The sequence below is a fragment of the Perissodus microlepis genome, chromosome 13 (assembly GCF_051167445.1).
Source record: "Perissodus microlepis isolate ML-2025 ecotype Zambia chromosome 13, ASM5116744v1, whole genome shotgun sequence".
Taxonomy (NCBI): Eukaryota; Metazoa; Chordata; class Actinopteri; order Cichliformes; family Cichlidae; genus Perissodus; species Perissodus microlepis.
In genome coordinates, this window is record NC_140473.1 from 18,463,340 (window position 1) to 18,477,700 (window position 14,361).

Here is a 14,361-nt window from a genome sequence, read left to right on the forward strand (position 1 = left end):
ATGACGCTTCATGCCAATACAGCAACGTGACCAACGATGAGACTCAGCAGCACACGACTCCCATTAAGCATAAAAAAAGCAACAAAATTGACAACCTACAGCATATTTGTTTTTAGCAGCAGATAGAAATGTTTACATGTTTAATTTATGATTTACCAGCTCAGTCGGAGCATTTAAACACAGCAACAGTGACAACTACAGTGAGAGAAAAATGCAATGTTGTACAGGAACAACCTCACTCATTTTCATCTGAGGCCATCTATTGGTGAAGACTGGACTCTACTTAGTAAGCCACGCTTACTTTCAATTCTGTGTCAGAGTCTGTGATTATTTCTGAAGTTATGAATTATTTTTTCTCAGATTATTTCTAAAATTGACCTTACTGTATCAGTAATACCAAAGCCTTCAGGACATTGTTGTTGTGAATTAGCACTATATAAACTGAACTGAAAATAAAAAGTGGGGTTAAATGTAGTATATATTATGTTGTCGGAGGTTATCATAATTGAAAACATAAATAAGAAAACAAATCTATCTTAATGAACACAAAGCAAATTCTTCAGACAAGCATTTAAAACTGACTGAAGATAAAAATTTGAACCAGCTGGTTTAAATCTGCACTATCAAATCATCCTAATGCAATTCTACCATAAAAGGTAAAAGAGCCAATATGAGGCCCCTAGACCTAACACATTCTGATTCTGTTTTTTCCTTCTTTTGGCATTAGAAATGAATGGATTTTCTCAAGTTTACTCTTTCACTGTCTTCAAATCCTGATCGACCATAAACAGGAATTTTATAAAGAACTTTGCATTAACAAATGTGTGACTTTTTCTTTTTAGCTAATGAATGTCATTCATCTCCTAGGACCTAACCCTAATTTGTATAATGCAAAGCATACTGGGCACCAAGAAGTCATAAAAACATCAACAAACATGCCCAACCTTTCACGTTAAATATGTTTTCATTTCCTGTTTGTTCAAAACTGAAATGAAAATATCTAGTGACAAGTACTGGAGGAGTATTTAATGAATTGTAATTATGAAAGACAAAGAAACAGTGACGCATCAGTAATGACTAGAAGGGACTCGGGAAGTCAAAGGGGAATGGAAAGTCCTTGGAATTGGAACATGTGCTCTGAGGAAATCAGGGTAAATAAACTGCACTGGACTTTGCTCTGTCCTATTTCTGATGGTGTCACATTGATTTTTTTTTTTGCTCTCTTCAAACGTGCATCATGCTGACTTTTCTTTGGAAATTTATAGTGCTTTATGTTTTTTACACCTCTGGGTTTTTATCTAATTACGTGACGTTCGAAGATGAGGCTAATATACCAGCAATCGCCAAATATTTCAACACGAAAGGGAGGTATGAGGAGGTTAACCCGTATCTCAGAGAGGACATACTTGCTGTAAACAGGTCAATTCTACAGCCTCCACTGGATGAATGTCAACAAATTCATCTGACAGCCATAATAAGACATGGCACAAGATACCCGACGACCAAAAATATTAAGGAGATGCAGCAGCTCTATAACATCATCCTGCACAATGCCTCAGGAGAACAGAGCTGGCTGCACGAATTGCAGAACCAGTGGAGGATGTGGTACACTGAGGACATGGACGGACGACTCGTCCAGAAAGGTGTGGATGAGCTGAAGCACCTGGCTGTCAGGCTGTCAAAGCTGTTCCCCTCACTGATTTCAGAGGAGAAGCTTCGAGGTGGATTCATCAAATTCATAACCAGCTCAAAGCACAGATGTGTCAACAGCACACTGTCCTTCAAGGCAGGACTAACAGAGCTGTGGCATATTAAAGGTACGACCATGATTATTATGATGGCCCCTTTATGCATAACCTGTTGCTCATTATAACCTGTTGCTCATTATAACCTGTTGCTTTCTTCTGTGCAGATATGGAGTTTGATCACGCGGTGAATGATGCTCTCATGAGGTTTTTTGATAAATGCACCAGGTTTTTGGAGGAAGTTGATAACAACCCATCAGCTGTGACAGAGGTGGAGAAGTTCAAGCAAGGGCCAGAGATGAGGAGGGTCCAGCAGAAGATCGCAGACATCCTCAACATCCCATACAGTTCCATCACATACGGTTGTATCTACAAAACCAGACTGAGTGTATTATCTGCACTCTTATTATCTGTATTAACAGAGCAATGCCTTATTTATAATATCATATATCTTACATCTAAGGTGCTTCAGTGTTAACTTCATTCTGAGCAGTCAGATGAAGACTGCTCTCTAAACGCTTCCTAGTTCATTTTGTGAGGATGCCACCTCTCTGGAAGAGAAGAATCCATGTTTGAACAGCCTGTGTTACTGAACCACTTAACATTTATCTTGCAGATGTGGCTGAGGCTGCATTTTACTTGTGTGCTTACGAATTTGCAATTAGGTCAGTGAAGTCCCCCTGGTGTGAGCTCTTTGACGAGGACGATGCAAAGGTAGGAGATAGCGATCAGATATATTAAGTGCAGATGTTTATGAGGTTGTTAGAGAAGCCAGAAGAATCTTTTGTGGTTTAAACAGTTGAACATCTTGTTTCAATTTTGAGCATTTATCTGGTTTAACAGGTTATTGAGTACGCAAGTGACCTAAGGGAATTCTGGAAAAGAGGCTATGGTCATGATATTAACAGCAAGGCAAGCTGTATCCTATTTCATGACGTGTTTAGCCGAATGGACAAGACGGCCACTCAGAATAAGTAGGTGAACTTTTAATAACCTGTAGGTTTCTGATGCCCTTGATTAAAGAAATACATGAAATAATTATGTTTACATAACTAGAAACCATTCATCAAAGGACAATTTTATATGGCATGTGGGATGGACTCCAGAGTCCCACTTTTGTGTTTTCTTTACAGTTTATCTTCAGATTTACAGCAGGAACTGTAGCTAATTTTAAACTTTCCTTCTCCTCTGTGCGGCAGGTTGGGACCGCAGGTGACTGAAGCTGTGACAGTCCAGGTGGGCCATGCAGACACCCTTCTTCCTCTGCTTACCCTTCTGGGCTTCTTCAAGGACAGCGAACCGCTGACATCAACCAACTATGCTGCACAGGCCCATCGCTCATTCCGCACCACTCACATGTTGCCCTATGCAGCTAACTTGGTCCTGGTGCTCTCTGACTGCGGGGGAGGTGATCTCAGACTACAGCCGCTGCTCAATGAGAAGCCTGTAACTTTCCCCGGTTTGACTAATCGGTCTTCCATGCCGCTCTATCGAGATGTCTTAGAGCACTACAGAGATCTGCTCCAAGGCTGCGACTTTGAAACCGAGTGTCAGCTGTTCAAGCAGCCTGCTGAAGTTTAGGCAGATATTAACAGCAGTCTTGTTATTTCATTTTTCCACAGTGGAACAAATGATAGGCTCCTACAGTAAAAACGCAACTGGCTGAAAAAGCTTTTATTTCTAAGTGTTCCATCTTGAAGCAATGACCATCTTTTCTTAAGCTCTGACATTAAAGAAATAAATGGACAAATATGCTCTGTTTTATTTCTATTAATTTGTTTAACGAGATGTTCAAGAAATCTTCTTTTATAGAAAAAAACCCCAAAAACCTTTAAGTAGTTATAAGCTAAATTCCATGATTGCCGATGGTATATGATTCATTCAAAACTAAATAATAATAAGACATTTTTGCATTAGAGGAGTTCGCATCTGTGGAGTCATAAATCCAGCATAAAGGTTAACAATAGCAGAAGATAATGTCTTTTTTTAAATGTATTTATTATTTATTTGCTTATTTATTCCCTGGCAAGGGAGAAGACACTCTCCCCATCCCCCACCACCACACCTAGCATGCAGACACACACACATATCTTGGCAACACACATGAAAGTATTTCGCAAATGATGTCTCAGTTCTGCTTCCCATGCTTGATTTATGTGATTAGAGCCTGTGTTTCGGTGATTTGTGAACTCCCAGATGATGTGACACACACCAACAATAATTAATAACCGTTGTTTTCTTACTCCAGCATCTGCCTTTGCTGATGCCATTGGCAACAGGCATTGTACATTACATTAAAAAAAGTGCAAGGCTGTGGGTGTGTCACTGCCAAGAAGACAAACATTCACATATTTCACTCACTACTGACACAAATGGCTTTAATTTCAAGTTATGTCACACCCTCACAGAGCTGTTTGGGGAAGTCAGAGAGGTAGATGTGCACATAAAAAAATTTCTATCTTAAATCCAAAATCTTACTTAACATCTTAAGTAGCTTGTTTTGTTGTTGTTGTTGTTGTTGTTGTCATCGTTTTTTGTTTTGTTTTTTTTAAATTACAACACAATCTGGGAATAAGTGGCTCTGGTGTGGAGTGTCATTTAAATAGTGACTGATGACTTAAGGTACCACTGCAGTGGTGAAGCTAATAATTACTGTTCTTCTCTAAACAAACAGCTGTTGTTACAACATGCCGTTTAAATGATGCAAATGTTTAAGGTGAGATTTCACGGCAAACCTATTTTGCATGCTATGTTTTGCATAATATTCAAACTGCTTAAATATTTGACTAGAGGTGGCATCAAGTTTTTGAAAAAGAGGCAAAAAGCTGATAAATAAAATCCACGTGCTAGTGTGTGACTTTTATGAATAAATAACAGGCTTCTCTGAAAAACACATCAACACCAATCAAACACAAACTGTCACCTAAACAATCCTCCAAAATATCAGCTAAGCTCAATAAAGAATTCAATAAACAATAAAACATGTGTAGACTTTCAGTAAGCTGAATCTCTGATCTCCATTACAGTGCACTAACGCTGAGGGAAGATACAGTGATGCAAATCTGTGGGTTTGTGTGTGCAGACAACTGTCTTTTGTTTATAGAAAACCCTTTTTAATTGATGTTGTTAAGAGATTTTTAACACATTACCATTATTTACTAATCATTTGCTCCTGCTACATTCCTAAATAAAGGAGTTAATGAAGAGTTTAAATTTTCATTTTAATTATGGAGACAAGTGGCAAGAAGAGAAAACTCTAGCACTTCAGATCAGGGTGATGTGCCCCAAAAAGCCATGCCACGTAGTCATGCTTCAAAAGCTTTAGTGTGAAACAGTAAGCTACTTTTATCAAATCAATTCCCGGTTTTAAAAACCAAAATATTCCTCAAAGTATCAAATAACTTTTGGAAACCGACGGACAGTCACTTTCAGAAAATATACGATCACCATGAATATTAATAAACAAGCAGAGCTTGTCATTTTCGTATCGTTCCCTCTACAAGGCATTGGTTGGACAGCCCCACATGATCGACGTCATTCTCGGGTCTGCGCACGGCCTCACAAGTAACCCATCATGACGACCGCTTTAAGGAAAACAGGAGTTTTTTATTTCACCATCATAACCGGTTTTTCCAACTGTTTTTGTACCGACGTGAATCCAGAGGAGAACCCAGAGATCCCAGCAATCGCCAAATATTTCAGCACGAAAGGAAGGTATGAGGAAGTGAACCCGTATCTCATAGAGGACATACTTGCTGTAAACAGATCAATTTTACAGCCTCCGTCTGCACAATGTCGCCAAATCCATCTGACAGCCGTAATAAGGCACGGAACCAGATACCCGACCACAAAAAACGTCAAGAAGATGAAGAAGCTTTACGACGTGGTTCAGGGCAGCAATGTTTCCAACAGGAACTGGCTGCGTGAACTGCAAAACCAGTGGAGGATGTGGTACACCGAGGACATGGACGGACGACTCGTCCAGAAAGGTGTGAATGATCACAGACACCTGGCTGTCAGGCTGTCAAAGCTGTTCCCCTCACTGATTTCAGAGGAGAAGCTTCGAGGTGGATTCATCAAATTCATAACCAGCTCAAAGCACAGGTGTGTCAACAGCACACTGTCCTTCAAGGCAGGACTAACAGAGCTGTGGCATATTAAAGGTATGACTATGACTATTATGATGACCCCTTTATGCATAACCTGTTGACTATTATAATCTGTTGCTTTCCTCTGTGCAGATATGGAGTTTGATCACACGGTGAATGATGCTCTCATGAGGTTTTTTGATAAATGCACCAGGTTTTTGGAGGAAGTTGATAACAACCCATCAGCTGTGACAGAGGTGGAGAAGTTCAAGCAAGGGCCAGAGATGAGGAGGGTCCAGCAGAAGATCTCAGACATCCTCAACGTCCCATACAGTTCAATCACAGATGGTTAGTGGTGTATTATCATATCCATCATTTTGAGAGCATTACATATAGTCAGATTAAGCTGTAGATAGATAGATAGATAGATAGATAGATAGATATAGAGTACCAGTTGATTACAGCTGATTAGAGTACAGAACACCTAAATATGACAGTAGATATATGTTTATATAGTAGGTTAATATTGTGCAGGATTTCTTTGTGCCACTTTACACAGTGCAAGCTCAAAGAACTTGCAGTAGACGCAGTAGACTTTTTTTTCCCCACATGAATTCACAAGTAATAAAACTGTCAAAAAGCATACGTGATGCACATTTCACAACTTAAACATCAGTTGGCCGCTTTGGTTTCGTAAGTCTACCACTTGTTATGTTAATATGTGTTACCACTGTGGCTCTAACTGTTACAGGCATGTCTTTAACAGCAAAGTTAGATCTCACAGTCAGTGAAAGTTGATTTATAAACTACCCTCATCGTAGCTGGTGACATCTTTATATTGCCACAGAGGTGTGTGGCCATAAAAATTAATATGTCACTCCTTAGAATGACACCAGCTTAGTAGTGCACTTCCCAAGGATTAAATTCACTGTGTTTTAAAGTAGATCAGCTGAAAGCTTTTGAGTTAGATGTAGAACAGGCAGACAGAGGCTCTATTATTTATCCGTGAAATAGCTGGTATGTTATTATTTACAATTCTAGTTGGTCTATTAACACATTTATTTGATAATTTTGTCACATCTTGGCTTCACGGGTTTAACAATTGAACACTTTCTGCATTTCACCAATACTTATTACTAAATTATTACCAAACATTTTAAAATAAAAACTTCTGAAATTCTGCTTATGGCGTGTCACTGGGCTTCTTACAGCAGATATTTGCACAGTAGATGGAGCTGTTTTCAAACATAATAACAATAATACTGCAAGTTCACTCAGCGTTAATGCTGATAGTAGAAGTTTGTCTGCTTGGTGCGTTTAGGAACGTGCAGCTTTCGACAACATTCAGCTGTGGCTTTGAAACAGCACGAGTGTTGGAAAGTTCATTTCCATATTTCACAGAGAAGCGTTGTGCTTTTTTAACTCTCACATCTTCATTATACATGAAATGTGAAAAGAAAATACTGAAATAATACTTTTCAACCTTTTTTTTTTTTTACCTCTAATCTAACATGTTTTATCATATCATATATTTTAGGAGTTCTTTTCAGATATTTCTGAGTTGTAAACAGAAATTTATTACATGCTCCAAAAAGCCAAATATGTATACATCTTGCTACAAAAAAGAGAATCTTTTAAACCTCTGAAATGATCTTTGATTCCTAGATTTGTTACCATTTAAATGAACTAACTAATAGAATATATATTAAACTATCAAAATATATGTAATATATATTAAAATATGTTTATTTGTACTTTTGTACTTTGCATTTTAATGGTGTCTTTCAAATACTACTCCATTCTCCATTCCATTATTTGTTGTCTTTATTAACCAAATAAATTGGAACTTTTACCTAATTTTAGGATTTTCTTCCATACTTAAAGTTGCATAAAGAAAATGCAACACATACCATGCTCCTAAGGTTTTTAAGATGTCGCTTCCTGCTTTCAGTTCTGTTTTTCTAGCAGCTTCCTGACTGCTGGGATTTCACTGACTGTTAACATTTTGTTTTAATCTTTTTCCTGCAGATATGGCCGAAGCTGCATTTTATTTGTGTGCATATGAGTTTGCCATCAAGACTGTGAACTCTCCATGGTGTCGTCTCTTCGACGAGGTCGATGCACAGGTGACACAGGAGGAGGGTTGCACATTGTGATAAAGCAGTAATATGTGCTTCAGATTAACTTTGAGTCGTGTATCACAGTAGGGAAAGCATGATGACCCCACCCCCACCGATTACAATGTTTCCAGATTCAGAAATGTCCCCATTAAGTGGTATGTGTTTAGTACTTTTAATTTTTGTAGACTGTGGCAATTTATTTACAGGCTATCAAGCACGTACACACAGAGATAAATGATGTATTACTGATTGAATAGAGCTTTTGTTGCAGATGTAGGACCTAATCTCAGACAATCAGCCTTTAATGCACTCAGTACAGGAAGTCCAAATAATCTAAAATATATTTAAAATTCAGTCAGTGAATAAGTTGACAGAAAACTCTAAAACAGGAGTGTCAAACATTTTGAGGGCCAGAATCAGCCCAGGAAAGACTCCAATGGACAGTTTTGGACAATATTAAGGAGTGTATAAAGTTTTACAGCTTTTCCTACTGATAAAGACCTCCACCCACTGCCATTCATACCACACCAAAGTACAAGTAACTTTTCTAAATGTTTATCATGTAGTTTCATTAGTATAGCCCTATAGGTGATAGGGAACAAACAGGGAAGTAAAACACTACCAAAATAAAACAGGAAGTAACAGAGTCACAACCACAACCAAACTTAGAGATGGAGACTTGACGACCTGACCTGAGGAACACACGGGAACACAACAGCAACTAAAACTAAAACACAAGGCTGAAAACACACAAGAGCATACGCATAGGTGAAAACAAAATAATGAACAACATAAGAATCATCCTGAGCATCATTAAATAAAATTCTTTACAAGTGCAAACTTTCTGTCACTTTATTAAAAATAAATTATTGTGAGCTGACTCTCTTACCCTTAACTGAAGGGACAAACACCCCAACTACTAGAATAATAAAACTATAACAAGTTTGTCCAGTTGGTGGCAGTAATTTGCCAAATTTTGTTCCAATTCACCAAATAAATAGACAACAAGAAGAAAACCAGCCAAATTAAATGAAATACCCTGTATCACAGCTGTTGCATTTCATGTGCACAGTTTGTTTTATGAATAAATAAGTAGAAACAAATAAAGAGACAAGCTTCAGATTAGAGAAAGATCCTGCCAAATGTGTCCTGTACTTCACCTCACAAAGAGATTCCTGTGTCTTATGTTGCAATCTGATCTCAGAAAGCCTGACCTGTCACCTGCACAGTGAACGATCAGCAGGTTTCTATCCTTTTTGTTTAGTCATGCCAAATTTGCACATAGACTAGTTTTGTGTTTGTAGTATTACCGCAGCGTTGAAGTCATTGCATTAGCTCACAGTTTGATATAGAATTACCTCTAAAATCCTTCCGTTAGTTTATGAAGGATTCAATAGTTTGACTCCCCGGGACATTTCTGACTTGCTCACTGTCTGTAACCCAATTAGATCTCTCAGGTTATCAGATCTGTTAACTGTTCCCAGAGCTACACCTAAGTGTGCTGAGGTTGCTTTTAGTTACTGTGGTGCTGTCCTTTGTACCAAGCTAAGGCCAATTAAAGCTTCACATTCGAAATCAAACTCAAAACGTTCTTTATTCTAACAGCCTTACACTTAATAACTGTGTGTGTGTCTGCGTGCCTGTAAATGTTAACTTGTATTTCATTCCTTTTTACAGTTTTGTTTTGCTGTTTTTATTGCCTTAGACTTTATTTTTTTTTCAACTTTTACAATAAGCCCATGCTTATGTGTAATGAAATGTGCTATATAAGTAAAATTGGCATTGACGCTGACTTTCTTATTCAACAGGTAATGGAGTATGCAAATGATCTGAAGCACTTCTGGAAAAGAAGCTATGGTTATGACATTAACAGCAAGTCAAGCTGCATTCTCTTCCATGACGTTTTCAGCCGTCTGGAAAAAGCAGCTAAAGAGAACATGTAAGCAAACCTTAAATGGTGTTACACTATATTTTTCTCATGTTAATAAAAATATTTGGGGAAAAAGGACTCACTGCTCAGCCCTGAATCCAGGCAGAAGCAAAACTTGCTGGATATTATTTTAGCTGAACTACAGTATGTGGGATCAGCTCAAAAGACAGCAGAGCTCGTGTTCGCTATATTTCAAGTGTGGCTCATTAGCATACACTCGCTGACCACTTTATTAGGAAAGTTCCTATTTTACTGTGTTAAGTTGAACACCCCCCACCCATCTCCATTGGCCTTTAGAAATTCCTTAAACCTTGAAGCTATAGATTCAAGGTGCTGGAAACATGCTGACTTAAAGCATCATACAACTGCTGCATATTTGTCAGTTGCTCCACTGAATTGAGATCTGACGATTGTGCGTTTGAGTGGAATGAACCAGTTGTCTTGTTTATTCAACTAGTCTGAGATTATTTGAGATAGGCTGGGAGCAGCCATCAGAAAATATGTACAGAGGCTCAGGTAGGCTGCGGTGTTAAACAATGCTTACTTTGTGCTGAGAGGCATTTGAACATGCCACAGTTTTCCAATTATCTGTTGTCCATTTTTTGAGATCCATATTACTTGTAGCCTCAGTTTCTTTTTATTAGCTGGCAACAGTGGTCTTCTGCTACTGTAGCTTATTGACTTCAAGGTTAGTTATTCACCATGTATAAATACCTAAATGTAATACGTTGCTGTCATGTGATTGGCCAGTTAGATATTGGTGTTAAAATGCAGTTGAACAAATGTATCTAATAATCCAGCCACCGAGTGTAAGTAGTGAAGAGCCAACCCAGGTTGTGTTGTTACATGTGTTGAAAGGATGCAATCATAAAGTTCCTGTTTTGAAAAGAGAACAACTTTACTACACGCTCACCGTGAAAGCATGTGTGTGGGTGATTCTGACTGTTTAAAATGTGACTGCAGAGTGAGCAGATTGTGGGTTGTACCTTTCAGCCAAGCATAATGTGCAAGCAACTGCAGTCATCTGTCAGAGAAAATCTGAGACCAAAAAAACAGAAAAACAACATTTTGTTGTTCTCCAGTGAGATTTGTGGGAGTTTTAAAACATCAGAGTGAGAAAAGTTTATAAAAGTTAGAACATTCTGGCCTTGCCCTCCTTCACCGGGCTTGGTTTTAGCAATGAATTCAAATGAATGGATTTTGCAGTGTCATCTTGAGTAAGCTATAGAAAAGGTTACACTTAATCATTATGAACTCGAATTTTTAATAACTGGGATTAAAACTTTCCTGGAGCGACGTCCAGCCTGCAGACCACATGAGATAAAATATTAACATTGTTCTTAATTTTTGTTAAGATTATTTTTAGGAGTAGCATATATGTAAGCCTTTCATCTTTACTGGAAAATATTAGGCTAATAATACTGATTTCTTTAAATAAAACTAGCAAATTTACTGTTGAAAATAGACTAATAAAGGGAAATTAAATTAACTGTGCCACTGAGCATAATCAGAAGCTAACAACAGCTTTTAAAATGGAACATGGCCTTGCTTGTTCTTTAGAGCATAGGTTAAAGCTGTGAGTCAGTGAACACACCTTAAATATATAATGACCATTATGTTTTGTCTTTCTAATCCATAGGATAACAATAAAAACAACACTAAGTATTTCTCCAGCTAGATTTGTGGGAGTTTTAAAACATCAGAGTGAGCAAAGGCTTTGCCCTCGTTTCTGGGGCTTGTTTTTAGCAATGAATTTGAATGAATGGACTTTTGCAATGTCATCTTGAGTAAGCTGTGAAAAAGGTTACAGATGTATGAACCCTAATCTATTATCTGGTTGTTAAAGATCTTTAACAACTCTTTGCTTCTGACTCGTTTTCATTTCTAGCTGGAATTTCTATTTCCTGCTCCTCCCTGATATGTACTTTTAATTAATTAAATGCTATTTCTACAAACTATTTAGAAAAAAAAAACTACAGTCATATTTACAGTTTAAATTAATGTCAATCACTTCAATGTATTTGAAGATGGTAATAACCCCACAATCCCCATATTTGATAAGCTCAGCCAATCACTCAGAAATGCCGAGTCCATGTGGCAATCAACAAACCGATTAACTGACTGTTTGAGTTCTGATATTTCAACACTGAAACTGTGTATTCTGTAGGTCAGGCCAGCAGGTGGCTGAAGCCGTGACAGTCCAGGTAGGCCATGCAGAGACCCTCCTGCCACTGCTTACCCTTCTGGGCTTCTTCAATGACAGCAAACTGCTGACATCAACTAACTTCGCTGCACAGACCCGCCGTTCCTTTCGCACAAGCCATATATTGCCCTATGCAGCTAACTTGATCCTGGTGCTTTATGATTGCGGGGGAGGTGACCTCAGACTGCAGCCGCTGCTCAATGAGAAGCCTGTAACATTCCCCGGTTTGGCTGATCAGGCCTCCATGCCGCTCTATCAAGATGTCTTGCAGCACTACGGGGATCTGCTCCGAGGCTGCGACTTTGAAACTGAGTGTCAGCTGTTCAAGCAGCCTGCTGAAGTTTAGGCAAGCACAGTATTTTCTGGAAAAGAAGGCATTATACCAGCATTACCTTAGTCAGAATGTGTCTGTTATGCCATGAATATTTCACTGTTCAACACGGCCTTTCTGAACAGGATTTTCACTCTAGCAATCCAGTGTCTCTGAAACACCCAAAGACCCAAACCTACAAAGTGAATTTGAAGTTCCTGTAGCATTTCAGTATTACCGCTGCTATAATAAAGTATATAACATTTTGGGTTTGGTTTGTTTTTGTTTTTTTGCAAGATTCGCTATCATCACTACACAACCTAATGCTTTCATTAAATAATCCCTTTTTCCAGTGTAAACATTTATGACTTGCAGATAAGGTCACTCACTTTTCTCAGTGTTCTGTCTTATTTTTAAGGTAAAGCAGTGAAAAACTATTTTAAATGCACTACCATTTGTGGGCAAGAACCATCTTCTAGGATTGGGGTCACTCCCAAGATTCACTTGTCCATGAAAAGAGAACATGTCTGTATGTTTGATATAAAAAAAAACAACAACAACAAAAAAAAACAATAATAGTAAAAAGGTTGGACACTGGGTTTATCTTTTTTTTTTTTTTTTCAAAATCACAATTTATTTTTAAATGACAAAATAAAGGAAAATGTAATTTTGATAGCTACACATTAAATATTTACTGTGACATAAATGAGAAGGTGAATGTTTGGGTAGCCAGAAGGAAAAGTTAGGCATAGCCTATTAGCCTATTGGAAATGTCATAGGAAAAGCTTCTCTAAAGTTGTCTACAATACAATCCAGTCATAGTCCAGTCCATGGAACAGTCATTACAGAAGAGCAAAGAGTGCATGTGTACAACAAACAAAATGAAACAGCTGCAGTAAAATTAAGCAAAATGGCACTTGTTAGTGACGGGAAAGCATCAGATGTGGTTTGTTTTTTGTTGTATTGCCATATTTTTATTTCACTGAAAAGCAACATAATGCTTCTGCAACGGAAAACTATAGACTGTGTAAAAGCTGGGCAAAGCCACAACAGTGAAGTCCCATTGCAACGGTTTGGTCTGAGCTTTAGATCTACGGTTTGGTAGATCAGACTGTAAAACTGAGGGAGGCTGTACAGCCATTGGCCAAGAAATCATGATTGACAAGTCATTCACCAATGAGCATACACTGTTTTATTCTCTTTTCTTGCTCTAATGTTGACCATAGTTTACAAAATAAACTTTATCTTGTCAGCAAGGCTTAAAACTGGCAAATGAACACATACAGCCATCAGCAGAGTGTTTAGGCCACAGAGCAAGGAGGCTGATGGCTGTTTTCTCAGAATTGCAAGTCTTTTTGCCACCAGAGGAAGTGCTCCCTGCTGGCCATTTAGAAGAATACATGTTTAAATACACGTATACATGTGTAAAGCAAGTCTGGCGTCACGTTTGAGATCCAGAAGCGACAACCATCTTTCAGTCTTTCAGTCTATTGTGATATATAAATGGATGATCTCCACTAACAGAGCTGTAAAACAACAGCATCTGTTTTTCCCGCTCTGTTAATTGTACTATAGCACAGGCTTCTCATTTGGATTCATTCAGCAAACTCTCATTAAAGACAACTGGTATTCAACAAGTAGTCTGCTGTTAGCCAAACCTACTGTCACTCTCATTTTTTGCCTCATTCTGCTGACATCTGATGCATCTGCTAATAACTATACTGTAGCACTCATCTAAACAATGAAATAAGGAAAATACAAATGTACAGAAAATGCTTTTTGTTTTTGTGAATGGACAATGAAGTGGTGGCACATTTTTTTAATAACTGGGATTATTATTTAATATCAGCGATTAACTTCCTTGGTGCCACATCCAGCCTGCAGACCACAAAAACAAATAAAATAAACAGAAATAAAACTAGCTAATTTACTAGTGAAAACAGATTAATAAAGGGAAATTAAATT

At 38.0% G+C, this 14,361-nt stretch overlaps 2 protein-coding genes across 2 annotated transcripts; both read left to right on the forward strand.

Moving 5' to 3' along the window:
* Nucleotides 1-756: 756 nt before the first annotated feature.
* Nucleotides 757-3,487, forward strand: LOC146375025 (multiple inositol polyphosphate phosphatase 1-like). The gene is made up of 5 exons (XM_084949678.1): nt 757-1,817; nt 1,913-2,107; nt 2,362-2,459; nt 2,589-2,719; nt 2,945-3,487. Exons 1-5 carry the CDS (start codon nt 1,238-1,240, stop codon nt 3,324-3,326), a joined length of 1,386 nt encoding a protein of 461 aa, XP_084805804.1. The 5' UTR covers nt 757-1,237; the 3' UTR covers nt 3,327-3,487.
* A 1,777-nt stretch (nt 3,488-5,264) lies between these two features.
* LOC146375026 (multiple inositol polyphosphate phosphatase 1-like) lies at nt 5,265-12,662 on the forward strand. The gene is made up of 5 exons (XM_084948638.1): nt 5,265-5,908; nt 5,987-6,181; nt 7,862-7,959; nt 9,762-9,892; nt 12,051-12,662. Exons 1-5 carry the CDS (start codon nt 5,320-5,322, stop codon nt 12,430-12,432), a joined length of 1,395 nt encoding a protein of 464 aa, XP_084804764.1. The 5' UTR covers nt 5,265-5,319; the 3' UTR covers nt 12,433-12,662.
* The last annotated feature ends 1,699 nt before the right edge of the window (nt 12,663-14,361 follow it).